General features: G+C 41.7%; 1 protein-coding gene across 1 annotated transcript in view; it reads left to right on the forward strand.

The window, feature by feature from the left end:
• The window catches only part of vopp1b (VOPP1 WW domain binding protein b), a 54,511-nt gene that overhangs the window by 15,245 nt on the left and 23,145 nt on the right, over positions 1-16,121 (forward strand). Inside the window, exon 2 of the mRNA XM_069151260.1 lies at positions 5,410-5,468. Within this exon, the coding sequence (XP_069007361.1) occupies positions 5,410-5,468 (59 nt within the window). The remainder of the gene's footprint in view (positions 1-5,409; positions 5,469-16,121) is intronic.

A 16,121-nucleotide genomic window follows, 5' to 3' on the forward strand; every position in this document is an offset into this window, starting at 1 on the left:
TGTGAATCTCTGAAGAAATTTGAATGCAAAATTGTAGGCAATTGGACATTGGTACGGGAAGCCTTCTGGTTTCCGTTTTTAGTTTGAGTGGTCTTTGGTTGCATGCAGGTAAATGGTCCATGTGGTGGGAAAAAGAGGTGTAACAAACTGGCCAAAATGAAACCTGATGACATTTTAGCTTTTTAAAATGTATCTGCCCTCCTATGCATATATCTGTTTATAGAGTTTACTAATCTCTATAATCACTGTCAGAATTGACGGCCAGACAGTGGCTCAGTTGGTAGAGAGGGTTGCCCACTAATCATAAGGTTGGTGGATCCCCAGCTCTTCTTGTCCACACGTGTCAAAGTGTTCCTGGGCAAGACACCAAGTTCCTCCTTATGGCAGGCGAGCACCTTGAATGGCACCTCTGCTGCCAATGGTGTGCGAATGTGTGTGTGAATAGGTAAATGGAAGCAGACTGCAAAATGTCTTTGAGACCACTATGGTGGCCAACCAACTTACCCTACATGAACTTTTACTTGCCAAGGGCCATCGGGCCATTCTGAGTAGGCATTGGGGGGCTGTGGTTATGTCATAGTTACGCCCATGCTGGACACATCACCAAAATAGACATGGCAGTGACCTTTTCAGTATAAGTGAAGTCCTGATTTCTGTGCAGTAATTACTGGGCTCGGATTCATCAGCCTGAGCAACACAAGGAAAATATTTTTTAATATGGAAACTGCAGACCCAACAGGATTTAAATTACCACAAAGAAGTAAGATTTCTCCTGTGCATTACCACATGACAGTTGTGGAAGTATGTTCATATATAATTGAGGACTTCTGCTTTCAGAGTGAAAGTGTTTTGTATCTTCAGACGAAGCACCAGACTCCTTCACGAGAACTCCTACCACTTGACTGTGCTGCTTTGAACTACCAGAGTTCTTCAGGGTATTTCTCAGCACAGCAGGACTTCAGAGAGTTCAATGCATAACAATGCAATGTGATTAAATGTTGTATCAATTTCATAACCAGATCCAATTCCTGCACATTTACATTTGCATGAGAATCCTCCACTGCCACCACAAAACCGGCTGAAAATGTCTTACCTGTACATGTACTGGTACTCGAAAAACCTGCTGGCTTGGATGAGGAAGAAGGATTTCAGTAAAAAAATATCTGCTGTTTCTGATGTTGGCAGTTTCCATGGAAAGGTTCACTGGAAACCGGAGGTAATGGAATTGATTTTTTTCCTCAGTAGTTTTATAGTAATGTTTCTCAGTGGGGGTCTTTAATAAAAAGGTTTCAACCCAGGGGAACGGGAAACCTTCAGAAAACCTGATGTTTGTCAGTTAAATACCAGATTTTATTTTTTGTAGTTAACCAAACAAATTATACTTTAAGAAGGTAATTCTATATATGGCACATTTTACCTAGGAATCCAGCAATAAAACCAGCTTTGTTTATATGATACAATTGATGTTGCTGTAGACTTGATATACTATCAGGTAAAGTGGGCTCGGAATAGTACATGGACTATTTTTTTGTTTTTTGTTTTTTTTGTCATTCTGAGACTGGATGTCCCTATTTTGAAAATATTGCACAGGTGAAAGAAGGCAGTACTACAGACTTGCGTTAGTTGTGAGTTAAATGACAAATCCTGATCAAAAATAACTCCAAGGTTCCTCTAAGTAATGCTGGAGGCAACACCATTTAAATGTGGTTAATGAGTTCAGTGAATACAATAATAGAGGTGGAAAATAATAGAGGTGGAAAATTACAGCTCATTCAGGCCTTTATGGCTCAAGACATAGCTGAAGTTAGACTAACGGATTTATTTTATCTGGCTTCATGAATAAATACAGCTGGGTGTCATCTGGAGAACAATTGGAATGTATGCAGTGCTTTCTAATAATATAGCCTATGTGTAAGCATGTGTAATGAAAAAGGTATCAGTCCCACCACAGAAGCATGTGGAACTCCATGTGCCACTTTTGTGTCCACTTGTGTCATTGTTGACACAAAATCTACAATCTGTCTGACAAGGAGTATTTAGACCAGCCTTGTGGGGCTCCTTTAACTCCAATAATATGTTCCAGTCTGTAATAAAGTGTTGTGATCATTGGCATCGAATGCAGCACTTATCCATCAGGACAATTGTAGAGATGAGTCCGTTGTCTGAAGCAATAACAACAATCAATGGTAACTTTCACCAGTGCTATTTCAGTGCCGTGATGCAGTGTAAATCCAGAGTATCACCATTAAAACAAACCAATCCTGTTCAAATGGTCACATAATCCATTTGCAACAACTATTTCAAGGATTTCAGAAATAATGGACAGGTTGGATACAGGCCTACTGTTGGCAAGCGCCTGCTTTTTAAATAGGGGTTTAACCTTTTAAGCCCTCTTCTCCCTTTCAAGTGTGTAAATATCAGCATATATGTCTTAGCAAAACTATTAATATAATATGGACATATATACTGATATTTACACATCTGAACAAATCTTACAAGTGTTCCCTTTGTTATTACACCAACATTATTCAAATAGACCTTGAGATATACTCTTTTTATTATGGGTATGCAATTTTCGAGCAGAGGCCTAAAAAATAGGTGTGTTTTTAAAAGGTTAATTACATCAACTTCAAAGGCCTGGGGTGCATAGGCAGCCTGTTAATAATGATAAATTGATCAGGTTAGTTCGGGCCTGCCTTTATTTCGTTTATTGAATATGGCCCAGAGGTTTGAAGTAAAATCTCAGGAACTTTCATGTTGTCTGGCTTGCGGTGCTGAATGCAGCTGATTGGTCGCATATGCCAACATTTTCTGCGGTGTGTGCAAGTCATATAACAGCCTCTATATCAGACCTGGGCATTGTGCGGCCCGCGGGCCACATCCAGCCCTTTGGCTGTCCCTGACTAGTCCACGTGAGTTCAATGGTAAATTAGGAATCAAACGTAAATAAGTGTAAATCATGCATGTGTAACCCAGGTAATCTTCAGTAGCCCAATTTACAGACGTTCCCTAAACGTCTCACCGAGCGAGCTAGTGGTCTGGAAGTCCTGGTGTTGCACGTAGCAGAGCCCTTAGCACCCCCCCTCCCCCACCACCACCACCACCACCATCCTCTTAACCACGCACTCACCTACCGGAGACGCCGCAGCTAAAACAGGTGCAGGAAGCAGATTTGGAGCAAAGTACGACATTTTGAGATTCCCAAGAGATATCAAGTGAATTTATCAGTTTTTTCCAGAGAGTTACCTGCTGAGCCGCAGCGGAGCAGTGGAGGGAGAAGTTCTCACCGGGACCAACTCCGTCGGGCGTTTCTTCCCCATTAAGTTGCTACCTGAGGTTGACTTGTGTCAAAGAATTATGAGTAATTTACCTTGAGGAACATAGCAAAGTAAAAACCAGTCTTTAATTCAGTAAGTCAGTAATTATGTACCCTCATTAAGACTTGAATCATTGGTTGTGTGTGCTTTGTGGGCTGGAGGTGTCATTGCTCTTATATATACTTAACCCTTGGAGAAATTAATTGCCCACCCCTGCTCTATATGGTGGTAATACTGTTTAAATACATTCAGATTGGCTGTATGGCGCTATCTACTTTTTTAATAGATGTATTTCTGAATGTATGCTTCTTTATTTTTATTTAATGACATCTGAGGAGAGAATACAAGTTTTTTTTTTTTATGAAGCTACAGCCATGAGAGAAAGCTGATTATTGTCTATACTTTAACCACAGTTCATTCAAATACATGCACAAAAACACACATTAACTAGAACAGACTAAATCTGCCCAGAGATTTTAATTACACGGTTAAGGGCATCACACGTCAGTTGGTGCTATAAAATTTATATGAAAGCAGGCTGTTCCCAGTGCCGCAATAAAGAGGATCCTTCAGGGAGGAACTTTTTTTTAGGAAAAACATGTTTCATTCTGCTTCAGCCTGAGATAACGGGAAGACTGAAAAGTAACCTGGCCTGGGTTTTTGTCTGGGTTTTCTTCCATATCCATGGTAACTTAGATCAGACTTATTTACAAAACTAAATTCCCTGAAAATGGATTAATTTTCATTTATTCACTTACTGAATTGAGTTTGATTTAACTGGTAGTCTTTATGGAACACACCTCAGGTCTCCATCAGCTTAGGTTATGTTGTAGAGCAGGGGTGTCAAACTCACTTTAGTTAAGGGGCCACATACTGCCCATTTTCATCTCAAGTGGGCCAGACCAGTAAAATCATAGCATAATAACGCATACATAACTACAATATTTCTCGATGTTTAAATCATTGGTGAAGGTTTTTGGATAATAAACCCTATTTTAAAGGTCTTTCTAAAATAAACTAGAAACATAAAGAGCAAAAACTCAGACATCAGCCCACTGTTTATCTGCCTGGGCTCTCCTCTGCAGATTTAACGGGTCACAAAGCGAGCAGCAGCTTCTCCCTCCGGAGCAGACGTCGCATTTACGCTGTTTCTGAAGCAATTACTGGATCAATTAAAAAAAAAAAATTACAAAACGTTTGTACTCATAAACCTCCATATTCTCATAGAAATGCAATGTATGTCTTTCTGTAATTTTCACACTTAGCAAAGTCATCCGGCGGGCCGAGCCGGACCCCCTGGCGGGCCGGATCCTTTTTGCATGCTCTACAACAGGGGTCTGTTGTAGAGCATGCAAAAAGGATGCGCTGATCGCAAGTAAACCGGTATGTACAGTAGGCTCCTGCCCCTTTTCACTGAGAACATAATTACATTGATTGGGGCAGGTGATACCAATATCATTCAGTGACAGCTCCTGTCCTCTTTTTGACAACTGTGGACTTGGTCCAGGAGGCACAGATCCGGTCAGAGGTTTAAACATAAAAGGCTTGGAAACTTTGCCATCTTCATGTTGAGTGATGATGATGGTGGTGCTGGCTCACAATCCAATTCAAGGATCCAAGAAGCCTTTCCAACCATTTATTTGTGACAGTTAAGGATGGATGAATGATTTCTTTTTTGTATCATTAATGCATCCACAATCTTAGCATCTCCATCATTTTCAGGTTATTAAACATTGGAGTAAAGCCACTGTTTATTTTGCACACAGGCAATGGTAAAATGGCTTTTCATGGCAAAGGATGTTTTATAACTTCCTGGGTATGTTAGGCTACATTGTGCAGATACAGTGTTAGGTGGAATGATTTTAGGTATGGTAAGATATATGATTTAACAATCCTTCAGAGGCGGACGTCATCGCTATCCATGCTAACTAAAAGCATCTGTTCAATTGCTCTGTCCCGTGTCTGATTTGAGTTTTTCACCAGCACCAACATCCACTGTGTGTTGTGCTTTCTGTCCCATGTATGTTTAGAATAATTTCTGTGTGTACATAGTGTTTTAATAATTATTTTCTCTTGTCTTTCTCTTTCATAGTTTGTCGAAGCCAAAAAGTACTGCTGGTATTTTGAAGGTGGATACCCAATCTACTTCATGTAAGTTTCACTCTTTCAACTTCAAACCAATCAACTCAAAACTCAGAATACAAAAATCTCAGCTATCCATCATTGTGGCCAAAACATACTTCAGAAATTTGAAATTTTGATTTCAAACAACTCTACAACATAGTTATATGTTGTTTTTTTTCAAATAATCTTTTGGCCATTGTTCACCGACCTTCAATGGCTTTGTTAGCACTTCTAGATTCACAGTGCAGATTAATCACTGCTTTCACATTAAACGCAGTTATTGTAAAACACATGAAGGGCATCATAATGAGGATTTAGATGTGGTGATAACAGAGCACAACAACAGTAACGTGTATGTGTTAACTCCGTTATCCTACTGTGGACCATTTAAATCTGGCTGATTATAGACCCACTGGCACCACATCTGCTGTCTTTAATAAGGCTGATGGCTTCCACCCTGTAATTCCTAAATGCTTCATGTCAGGGCACAAAAAATGTATTACAGATGGTTGCAGTCTCACTTTGTACTCAGACGGCCCTATTTTCGTCCACCTAGCGCACGTGTGCTGTTAGACGTGGCCAGCTTGTTTGGTATTTTGGTCAACACAAGCACAAGCCCAACTCTGGCACAGCGCGGCGCACTAATGAAGCAGAAGGAGTAGATAATTACTGCCGATTTCAATCATGGCCAATCAAGTCAAGCTCATAATCATCAAATTTATGGTACTCCACAGGCTGATGATGATAAATCAGCTTGGGACGAGGTAACTAATATTATAAATGCCTCTTGCACTGGTAATATGAGAACTGCTGCCCCGTGTAGAACGCAGTTCAATGAAAAACTGATGCCAAACACTGGTATTAATTAAATATCAAAGTGAACAAAGAACACCCATCCAATACAGTCGAATTGTTGAGGAGTGAGCATAAGTAAATTATGTACACTTAAAACTCCCAATGCAATACATTTATTACACTGATAAAGAACAATGTGCTCCAAACATCACTGATATTGTGGTCTTAATAAATACCCTGAGTATGACAAAATTACTTTCCAATACTTAATTAAATGGCCAAAGATGCAGTGCGTAAATTACCCTGACCTTTAATGACCCAGTGTCACACTCTGTGGCTTTGCACGGCTGACTAGATTACACAACCAGATTAGTGGGCATCACTTTATAAAATGTTCTCTCAAATAATAAGATTGTAAATCATAATCCTGAATGGTTAATGCTTCTGTATTCTGAGCATTTTAACTTACAAAAAATACAGATACTACACCATGAAAAAATACTACTGGTTCTTAGTAGTGGACCACGATAGCTGGACCTCAATTCAATTTTACTTATATCGCGCCAAATCACAACACAGGTTATTTCATGGCACTTAACATATTAAAGTCCTTACAACAGAATGGAGTGGAGACAACAAGCACAGGACAGAGACATGCAGCTCCATGACGGGACATCTGCAAAAGAAAGAACAGAAACTACGCGAGCGAGGGAACTAAATGGAGACAACAGACCAAATCAAAAACTATAGGAGATAGAAAGCATGAAGTTAATGAGATGTAATGGTGAGATATGAGTGTATAGAGAGTGAAAGAGTGAGAGGAAAGAAGCTCAGTGCATAGCGAGGTTCCCCATTAGCCTCGGCCTATAACAGCTGTCCAAAACACAAAAAAAGGCCAGGTAGGTTTTCTTTGGCATTTGCGGGGTGGTGCATCATGAATTTGTCCCCCATGGTCAGACTGTCAACACTGACTTCTATTGTGATGTTTCGAGGCATGAGGGAAAACATTCAGTGCAACTGACCTGAACTGTAGCGCAATGGTACTTGGGTTCTCCAAGATGACAGTTAGCATGCTCACAGTGCAATGAAAACGCACAAGTTTCTCGGCCACAATAACACAATCATCGCTCCCCACCATGCCTACTTGCCGGATTTGGCTCCTTGGTACATCTTTCTGTTCCCCAATAATTTGTCACAAATAATCATGTACGCTCTCGGGTTAAGTTTCTGGCGCTTAAAACATCGTGCCAGCCCACTCAAAAATGCAGGTGTAACTCAGGCCCTGATTTTTATCAAACAACAAACTAAGAATACTTACTCACAAAGGTTATAGCTTCTCTGTGCTCCGTGCATGTTAAGGTGCGATGCATCGTTCACAGCCAACAGGATCAGCCTTGGAACTTATGGATCCAACCTTGTATACATGTACTGTAGGTGTGTTTCTATCCGCCTGGTTTTAGGCACATAAAAGATGTCAAACATGACTCATAATTCTGAAAATATGTCAAAATAACTGATTAAATGATGCGGACTCGTGAATTAAACAGTAGTCTTCAGAGGGGAGAACATAACATCTGTGAATAGTGATGAGAAAACACCCTTACACACGTAAAAAACAGAAATGTGATTTTTTTTTTTTTCTGTCACATTTTTTATTATTTGTGTTACAAATCTGGCTCCAGACTTGCAACAAAGGAGACTCCACATACAAATCCAAAGAGAAAAGAGTGTTTATTCAATTGAATTGAGAATAAAATGTAGGAATGTAAGATATCAGTAATGGAAGCATATGTGGATGGGTGAAGAGGGAATGCAAGTATAAAGGAAAAAAACACAAGCAAATTAATCTAAATGTAGGCCATGTGGTCAGTGGTCAGGCTTCTCAGCAGTCAGCAATCACAGGAAATAGCCCTTTTATACTCCCTCCTCAGGTGAAAGTAACCAACTCGGACAGACTTCTTAAAACCAGCACTCCTACAAAACACACAGCAATGATCTTACTGTTTCCTTTTCTTCTGCGATGGTTTAATAGCACTTGATTAGAAGAATTAACACCACCAGATGTTTATCTTGATGAACCTAATATCCTAACTTTCTTAGAGGAAGGGAAAAAACCCTCTTTAAATCACATTTTGTTGGAACTTGGATGGCTGTCGAACCAGATTACTAAAAAGAGTGCACGATGTTAATTCGCAGTGGGTTCATCAACATTTGCGACCGCAGGACACTAAAGTAAAGTTTGAGTCAACGCTTTTTCCAAAGCTGTTGCTTACTGGAGCTTAAAACTCACCGAGTGTGTTTTACTGATTCCGGCAATCGACAGGCTTCTGCCACAGTTCCAATTTACTTTCATCAATTTACTTTGCTTACTAGCTGCTGGGCACAGCAAGGGCCGTGATTATAGGAAGAAAGAGAGACGAAGACACAGAACATTAGGGAAGAGAGATTACCTCGCTAATGAAAAACTCTTGCCCTCCCCCATCAATATCTGTTTATTTCTTCCGATTCAATGACACCAGAGATCTGGGGGTTTTTTTTCAAATAAAAATCCGAAATATGTTCAAATAAATTAAGGAAAAAGCCAGAAAAGCTTTTCCACATAGTTTTAATTGCAGAGAAACAATACCCATGCATGTCTATTTTAATTAAGAGTAAAACAATTCATGATTGTAATAAATTTATTTGAAGCTTGTACCAACTATTCAAATTAAAATATTAAAATTCCAAAAACACAAATCATGTCAACAGGTCATGTCATATTTTTGGGTCAAACTGCAACCCAAGATATGACCTGGAGGTTGAATCTCTTACCTTGTAAAGCAGTCTGATTTGTCATCGTGTCTGGCTTCAAGTTGTGTGCTTTTGGCTGAACCAGAGTGGTTTGGACCAATCAGTATTAGTATTAGGACCTATTGGCAGCTATGGGTGTTTGTTTGTTTTTCATGTGTTGCTATAGCAACAAGGGGTTGCATATTTGAAATCAACAATAATCTGATCCGTTGATAGATACATTTGGCCGTTTAGTAGGTGAATTTCAAATTTGTATTTATGTGGCGCCAAAGCACACCATAAAACATCTTAGGGCACTTTGAACAGGAAACCAGATCTTCAACAATTCCCACCGGAGCAACAACTGGATTATAAAATGCCCTCCCTTTTAACAGGAAGAAACCTCCAACAGAACCAGGCTCAGAGGGGGCTGGTCATCTGCCTTGACCGGTTTGGGGTGAGGGCAGTGTGGAAATGACAGTGGAAGCTTCAGATGTTGGGACTGTAAAACTAGAAGGATGAGGTGGTGATGAGGAGGAGAGGGTTTCACGAATACGAGGGGAGATTAATAAGTTCCGGGACTACTGCTCGTGCACTGCTCACAAAAACATGTGTATCACAGGAACTGATGATGATCAAGCCACGAAATTTGTACCGGTTACTCATTAGGGTAGGATATCTTTCTCCTGCTCCATGCACGTCACGTGTGCGCACGAATGAGCAGTACTCTCGTAACTTATTGATCTACCCTCGAAAAGTGACGACAAAATTGTGAATGAGTGATTTGGTAGCGTGGAAAGGAAGGAGGAATAGAATAGAGTTGCAGAAAGGCCCATGGTCACCCATAAAGGAATTTTACTGAACGTATGCATTCGCTTCACGTACGCTGCTAACACGCCAATCTTTTGCTGTAATAGTGTTTACCACATTAAACAACTTAATCAAGCAAGTTAATATTTGCTAATTTGCAGGTTAAAAGACAGAAATGTGATGTTGTGTCACATGTTTAATACACTTAAAATGAAATGGCCCTGCCTCGACCGATCAAGACAAATTCCAAAGGCTTAATTCATGCAGTAAGACTTACTATATTTGCATATAAAATGACAGTCATAACTTATAAAACTTTATACAACTCAAGAAATTGGTTGAGAATTCACCTCAGTTGTTACTGTAATCCATTAATGGTTTTGCACATCCATGGTTAAATTATAAACAGGACCTCTTAATAGCTAATTTGGCCTAATTTTAATACTGCTAATTTGATGAAATGTAAATAAATATAGGATAAAAAAAATCCAAGACTCAAGTTGTAGCCTACAGTTTAACTGTACGAATCCATGCCGATGTTATATTTCCTGTTTATATCCCTGAAAGCATCATGGGAACTGTAGTTCCATATCTTGAGCATAATTCGCTAAGATGGCGCCGCGCTAGAGGCAGCCTGTTACAGCAGCTGAGTGTGTTTTGTTTTAAGTATTTTTAAACCTTTCTTCTCTCTTCGGAGTTGTTGTTTTCTTTTCTTTACGTGTGTTAAGTGAACGGTCAGACAATGGACCGTAATTTTTCCACTTTTCTGGTTGGGGGCATTGTTATTGTTTACTCTCGTGATCAGCTGATCGCACTGAGTAGACCTCTACTGCTGCTGCCCGGAGCGAGGCCTGAGATCCCGGATGAACTTCGGAGAAGACGTCGGGGTTGCAGAGCTGGAGCTAAGCTGAAAGCGAAGAGGAGGAGATGTAAACCAGTGGTACCGGCGATTTTAATGGGGAACGTGAGGTCGTTGGCCAACAAGACGGACGAGCTCGGCGCGCTGGTAAAGACCCAGAGGGAATACCGGGAGTGCAGCATCATGTGTTTCACCGAGACATGGCTGCACTCACATTTCCCGGACCACAGCGTGGCCGTACCCGGCTTCAGGACTGTTCGGGTGGACAGAGACGTTGTGCAAGAAGAAAGGTGGAGGGTTGCAGTCTATGTGAACGAGAGGTGGTGCAATCCCGACCATGTGTGTGTGAAGGAACGTTTCTGTAGCCCGGACATTGAACTGCTAGCCGTGGGGATGCGCCCGTATTATTTGCAGAGGGAGTTTTCGTCCGCCATTGTTATCGCTGTGTCCATTCCTCCATCAGCTGACGCAGAGACAGCAATGGACACCATCCACTCCACTGTGTCTAAACTGCAGACTAAGCATCCCAGTGCATTTTTGGCAGTTACTGGAGACTTTAACCACACCAGTCTGGACAAAGCTCTGCCAACTTTGCACCAGTATGTGAACTGCCCCACCCGGAACAATAAAACTCTGGACTTACTGTATGCTAATGCCATGGATACATACAGTACTACTGCCCTTCCCCCCCTTGGTAGATCAGACCACAACCTGGTCCTGCTGACACCAAAGTATGTTCCCCTGGTGCAGAGGCAGCCTGTAACCACCAGGACTGTGAGGAGGTGGACACAGGAGGTTAAAGACGCCCTGCAGGACTGCTTTGAGTCCACAGACTGGAATGTGCTGTGTGGACCACATGGGGAGGACATCAAAAGCATGACGGACTGTATCACAGAATACATTAAATTCTGTGAACACACCACTGTACCATCCCGGACTGTAAAATGCTTCCCCAACAATAAGCCGTGGATCACCAGTGACCTGAAAGTTCTTCTTAATAAGAAGAAAGCAGCCTTCCGGTCTGGGGACAGGGACGAGCTCAGGAGAGTGCATCGCCACCTGAAGGAGAAGATGAGTGAGTGCAAGGACTCCTACAGGAGGAAGCTGGAGGCCAAACTCCAGCAGAACAACGTGAGGGAGGTGTGGACCGGTATGAAGGAGATTACTGGGTTCAAGGGGAGAGAGAGACAACCAGGGGGCTCCCTGGAGAGGTCAAATTAACTAAACTGTTTCTTCAACAGGTTTAGTTCACCACCCTCATCTGTCTCCTCCACACCTTACACCTCCCAAACACCTCTGCTGCCCCCCCCCCCTCTGCCCCTCCTGGTGAGCTGCATAGAGCCCTCAATCTCAAAGGGCTCTTCCTCCATCGACACCATGACCCCCCCCCCCCCCCCCCCACCCCCCTCTCTGTGACGACTGGCCAGGTTAGGAGACAGCTGGAGAGAATCCACCAGCGCAAGGTTGCAGGACCTGACGGCATAAGCCCCGTGGTCCTGAAGACCTGCGCCGTCCAGCTGGCTGAGGTCCTACAACACCTCTTCAACCTGAGCCTGAAGCAGGAGGAGGTCCCCGGTGCTGTGGAAAACGTCCTGCCTGGTTCCAGTCCCTAAGAAGACAACTCCATCCGGCCTCAACGACTACTACCAGAGGCTGGTCTTGGCTCACCTCAGGCCGCTGGTGAAATCTTCACTGGACCCTCTGCAATTTGCGTACCAGCCTCATGTGGGAGTGGACGATGCCATCATCTACCTGCTGCAACGAGCTCAGTCTCACCTGGATGGAGCCGGTGAGAATCACTTTCTTTGATTTCTCCAGTGCATTTAACACCATCGCTACTGAGTGAGAAGCTGCGGGTGGTGGGGGTGGACACGTCCACCGTCTCCTGGATCACTGACTACCTGACAGGCAGACCACAGTTTGTCCGTCTGGGCAGTGTGCTGTCTGATACGGTGGTCAGTGGTATTGGAGCTCCTCAGGGAACTGTTCTGTCTCCCTTCCTGTTCACCTTCTACACCACTGACTTCCAGTACAACTCAGAGTCCTGCCATCTGCAGAAGTTCTCTGATGACTCTGCAGTGGTTGGTGTATAAGGGATGGACGGGAGGATGAGTACAGGGCAGTAGTGGAGGACTTTGTGGAGTGGGCGGGAAGAAATCACCTGCTCCTGAACGTGGCCAAGACCAGAGAGATGGTGGTCGACTTCAGGAGGAAGACGACGGCTCCACAACCGCTGAGAGTTCTGGGAGAGGAGGTGGACATGAGGAGGTGGACATGGTTGAGGAGTACAAGTACCTGGTGTCTCCATGACAACAGACTGAGCTGGAAGACCAACATCAACGCTGTCTACAAGAAGGGGATGAGTCAACTCTTTTTCTTGAGGAAACTTCGATCCTTCAATGTGTGCAGCAAGATGTTGAAGATGTTCCACCAGTTTGTTGTGGCCAGTGCATTGTACTTTGCTGTGGTCTGCTGGGGGGGAGAGGGGGGGCAGCATTGGAGCCGGAGACACCAACAGACTTAACAAACTGGTTAAGAAGGCCGGCTCCATCATTAGCTACAAACTGGACAGCCTGGAAAAGGTGGTGGAGAGGAGGACGCTGAACAAACTATTATCCATATTGGATAATCCTGACCACCCTCTCCACCACCTGCTGCAGAGACAGAGGAGTACTTTCTCCAAAAGATTCCTCCAGCTCCGCTGTCACAAGGACAGATACAGGAGATCATTCCTGCCGACCGCAATAAGACTGTACAATAACTCACCTCTGGCAAAATCCATCACACAACAATAACACTGTTGTCTGTGTTTCTTGGTTGTTTGTATATAATATATATATAGATATATACTGTACTGTATATACTGTGCATTTTATATTTTATATTTAATGTTTTTTCCTGTTATTTTATTGCTTTTCTATTATTCTATTATTATCTTATTGCTTCCTGTATGCTGCTGTAGTGAAACAAATTTCTCCTCGGGGATTAATAAAGTAACTACCTAACCTAACCTAACCTAATTGTCCCCACAATCTAAGTAAGAAGAACAAGACATCTGGCACAACTGGAAAACACAAGAGGGTTTTCCCTCATTAGGCTGAGAGAAGCAGTGTTAGGGTTAGTCACTGGACTGTAGGGGTGTAGAAGGAGGTGAGCCCTAAAGCAAAGTAAGAAGAGATTCTTACCATTTGGTTTACATCCCAACCCTCACCTCTGGTCGTGAACTGTGAGTAATGACCAAAAGAGTGGGGTGGAGGAAGTTGCTGGGAACAAGGATGTTTGGGCTTTTCTGCTTTCCCTATTGATACTAAGACGAGCTTTCCAATTGAAATTGATATTCCTGGTATTCAGCAGATCAATGGTGAAACTTTGATCGCCCAGTCCATGACAGACATTTGCATTTGCGAGGCTGACCGAGCTGTTGTGCTCCAGCCAATAAGTGTCAAAAACCCATTCGGAATTAGTACTGCTCAGAATACAGAAGTCAGGATTATGCCTTACAATTTTATTATCTGAAAAAAACTATTTATAAATTTTGATAGTCTCTAATGGGGCAGTTATGTTGATGTTGTCTGAAAGGGCCACAGAATCAGACTATATAAGCAAGGTGGCAGGGCTTGATATCTACTGTATAAGGCATGGTGCAATGATTCCACTGGCTACAGACCCCGGGGCCTCAATGATTTTCCATCCCTCGTCTGGTGATGAAATTCCAAAGGGGCTGGAAATCCGAGGTTACTCTGCAAACACACAAACAGAAACACACACACACACACCTTGTTGTTTGAGCTGTATTAATGCAGTTTTCCTGCTGCTCTCCACAGGCTGAGCCATCAAGGTTGGCCTCTGTTCTGAATATTTGGCCCCCAGGCTGCTGGGTTTGCCATTTAAAACAAAACTTTAAAGTTCTGTTTACGATGCAGAAGCTGTGATTAATGGCAACATTAGTATACGCCTTGTTGTCATGTCAGTGCAGTGCACTCCCAGTGTTGCTGCCATGAAATTCAAAATTAACATATATTTTTAATAAAACAACCACATTTCTTAGTTTTAACATTTGATATGTTTAATATGTTGTCTGTGGTCTATTTCCAATGAAATATGGCTTATTTATTTACATTTTACACACTCACCAACCTTTTTTAGAAACGGGGTTGTAGTAATGTTCTGTCATAAAACAGTGTAGACTGGAAGTAATCTGTGACTGAAGAGGGAAACGTTCAGTTCTTTCTTCTGTTCCGTACGACGTACCCTGTTGACCAGTGTTCAAGGAACACTAAACAATACTTTTAGAAGAATGACAATATATAATGTCAATGGGGATTTTAATAGTGTTGATATAGCGGCTTGGCTGGGTTGTCCACTAATCGCAGGGTTCGCGCTCCAATCCGTATCTCCTTATGTCGACATTTGTCTTTGAGCAAGACAAATAAAATATATATGAGTGATTCTTAAAGGGCCTGCGAGCCACAGCTGTTTTTATGTTTCACCTGCAGATTTATCACCACATGTATCGACATGTTGGTATAACTCTGATGGAAAAGAGAAACGTAGGGATAATACGGTTATGTGCTAATAATAATAACAAAGGGCAGAGTTTGGTTAATTTAATGAAATTTGAAGATGTCGAAGAACAAATCTAAATATTTAAACAATAAAACAAAACAAATATGAGTTGAAATGACCAGCAGTAAAAAGGTACAGTAAATTTGTACAATTAACTGCATGGAACTATGCTATTAAGATTTGTATAACATAATCATTTTCACCATGTTTCTCTAGTTTTCTCATTTTTAATGGTGATCAGCTCAAATAGAAGGCCATTTACTGCTGCTGCAGACACAAACCAAAACAATAAAAATGCATATGTTCTGTTTTCTTGACATCCTCTAGATGTGTAAAACATTTCCCACAAGCATCACAAACAAAAGGTCTCTTTCCTGAATGGATTAGTTTATATTTCTTGAGATTTCCTTGGGATGTAAAACATTTTCCCACAAACATCAAACCAACGGGTTCCTCACCTCTGTCGACCCTTGAAGATATCACTTCTGGTCAATTATATTACTGCACGCAGTTAAGCTGAAGGATTTCTTGTCATTATTACATCTTGTGTCATTTACATGGTCCTCATAAATAGGTAGGTAGGTAGGTATTTACTTTATTAATCCCCGAGGGGACATTTTTTTTCACTACAGCAGCATACAGAAGCAATAAGATAATAATATAAATAATAGAATAAAATAATAGAATAGAATAGAATAATAGAAAAGCAATAAAATAGCAGTAAAAAATATAAATATAAAATATAAAATGCACAGTATATACAGTACATTATATATCTATATATATTATATACAAACAAACCAAGAAACACAGTCAACAGTGTTATTGTACTGTGATGGATTTTGCCAGAGGTGAGTTATTGTACAGTCTTATTGCAGTGG

This window comes from Embiotoca jacksoni, unplaced genomic scaffold, assembly GCF_022577435.1.
Source record: "Embiotoca jacksoni isolate LCO1_2020_lvr unplaced genomic scaffold, fEmbJac1.0.p SCAF_17, whole genome shotgun sequence".
Classification (NCBI taxonomy): Eukaryota; Metazoa; Chordata; class Actinopteri; family Embiotocidae; genus Embiotoca; species Embiotoca jacksoni.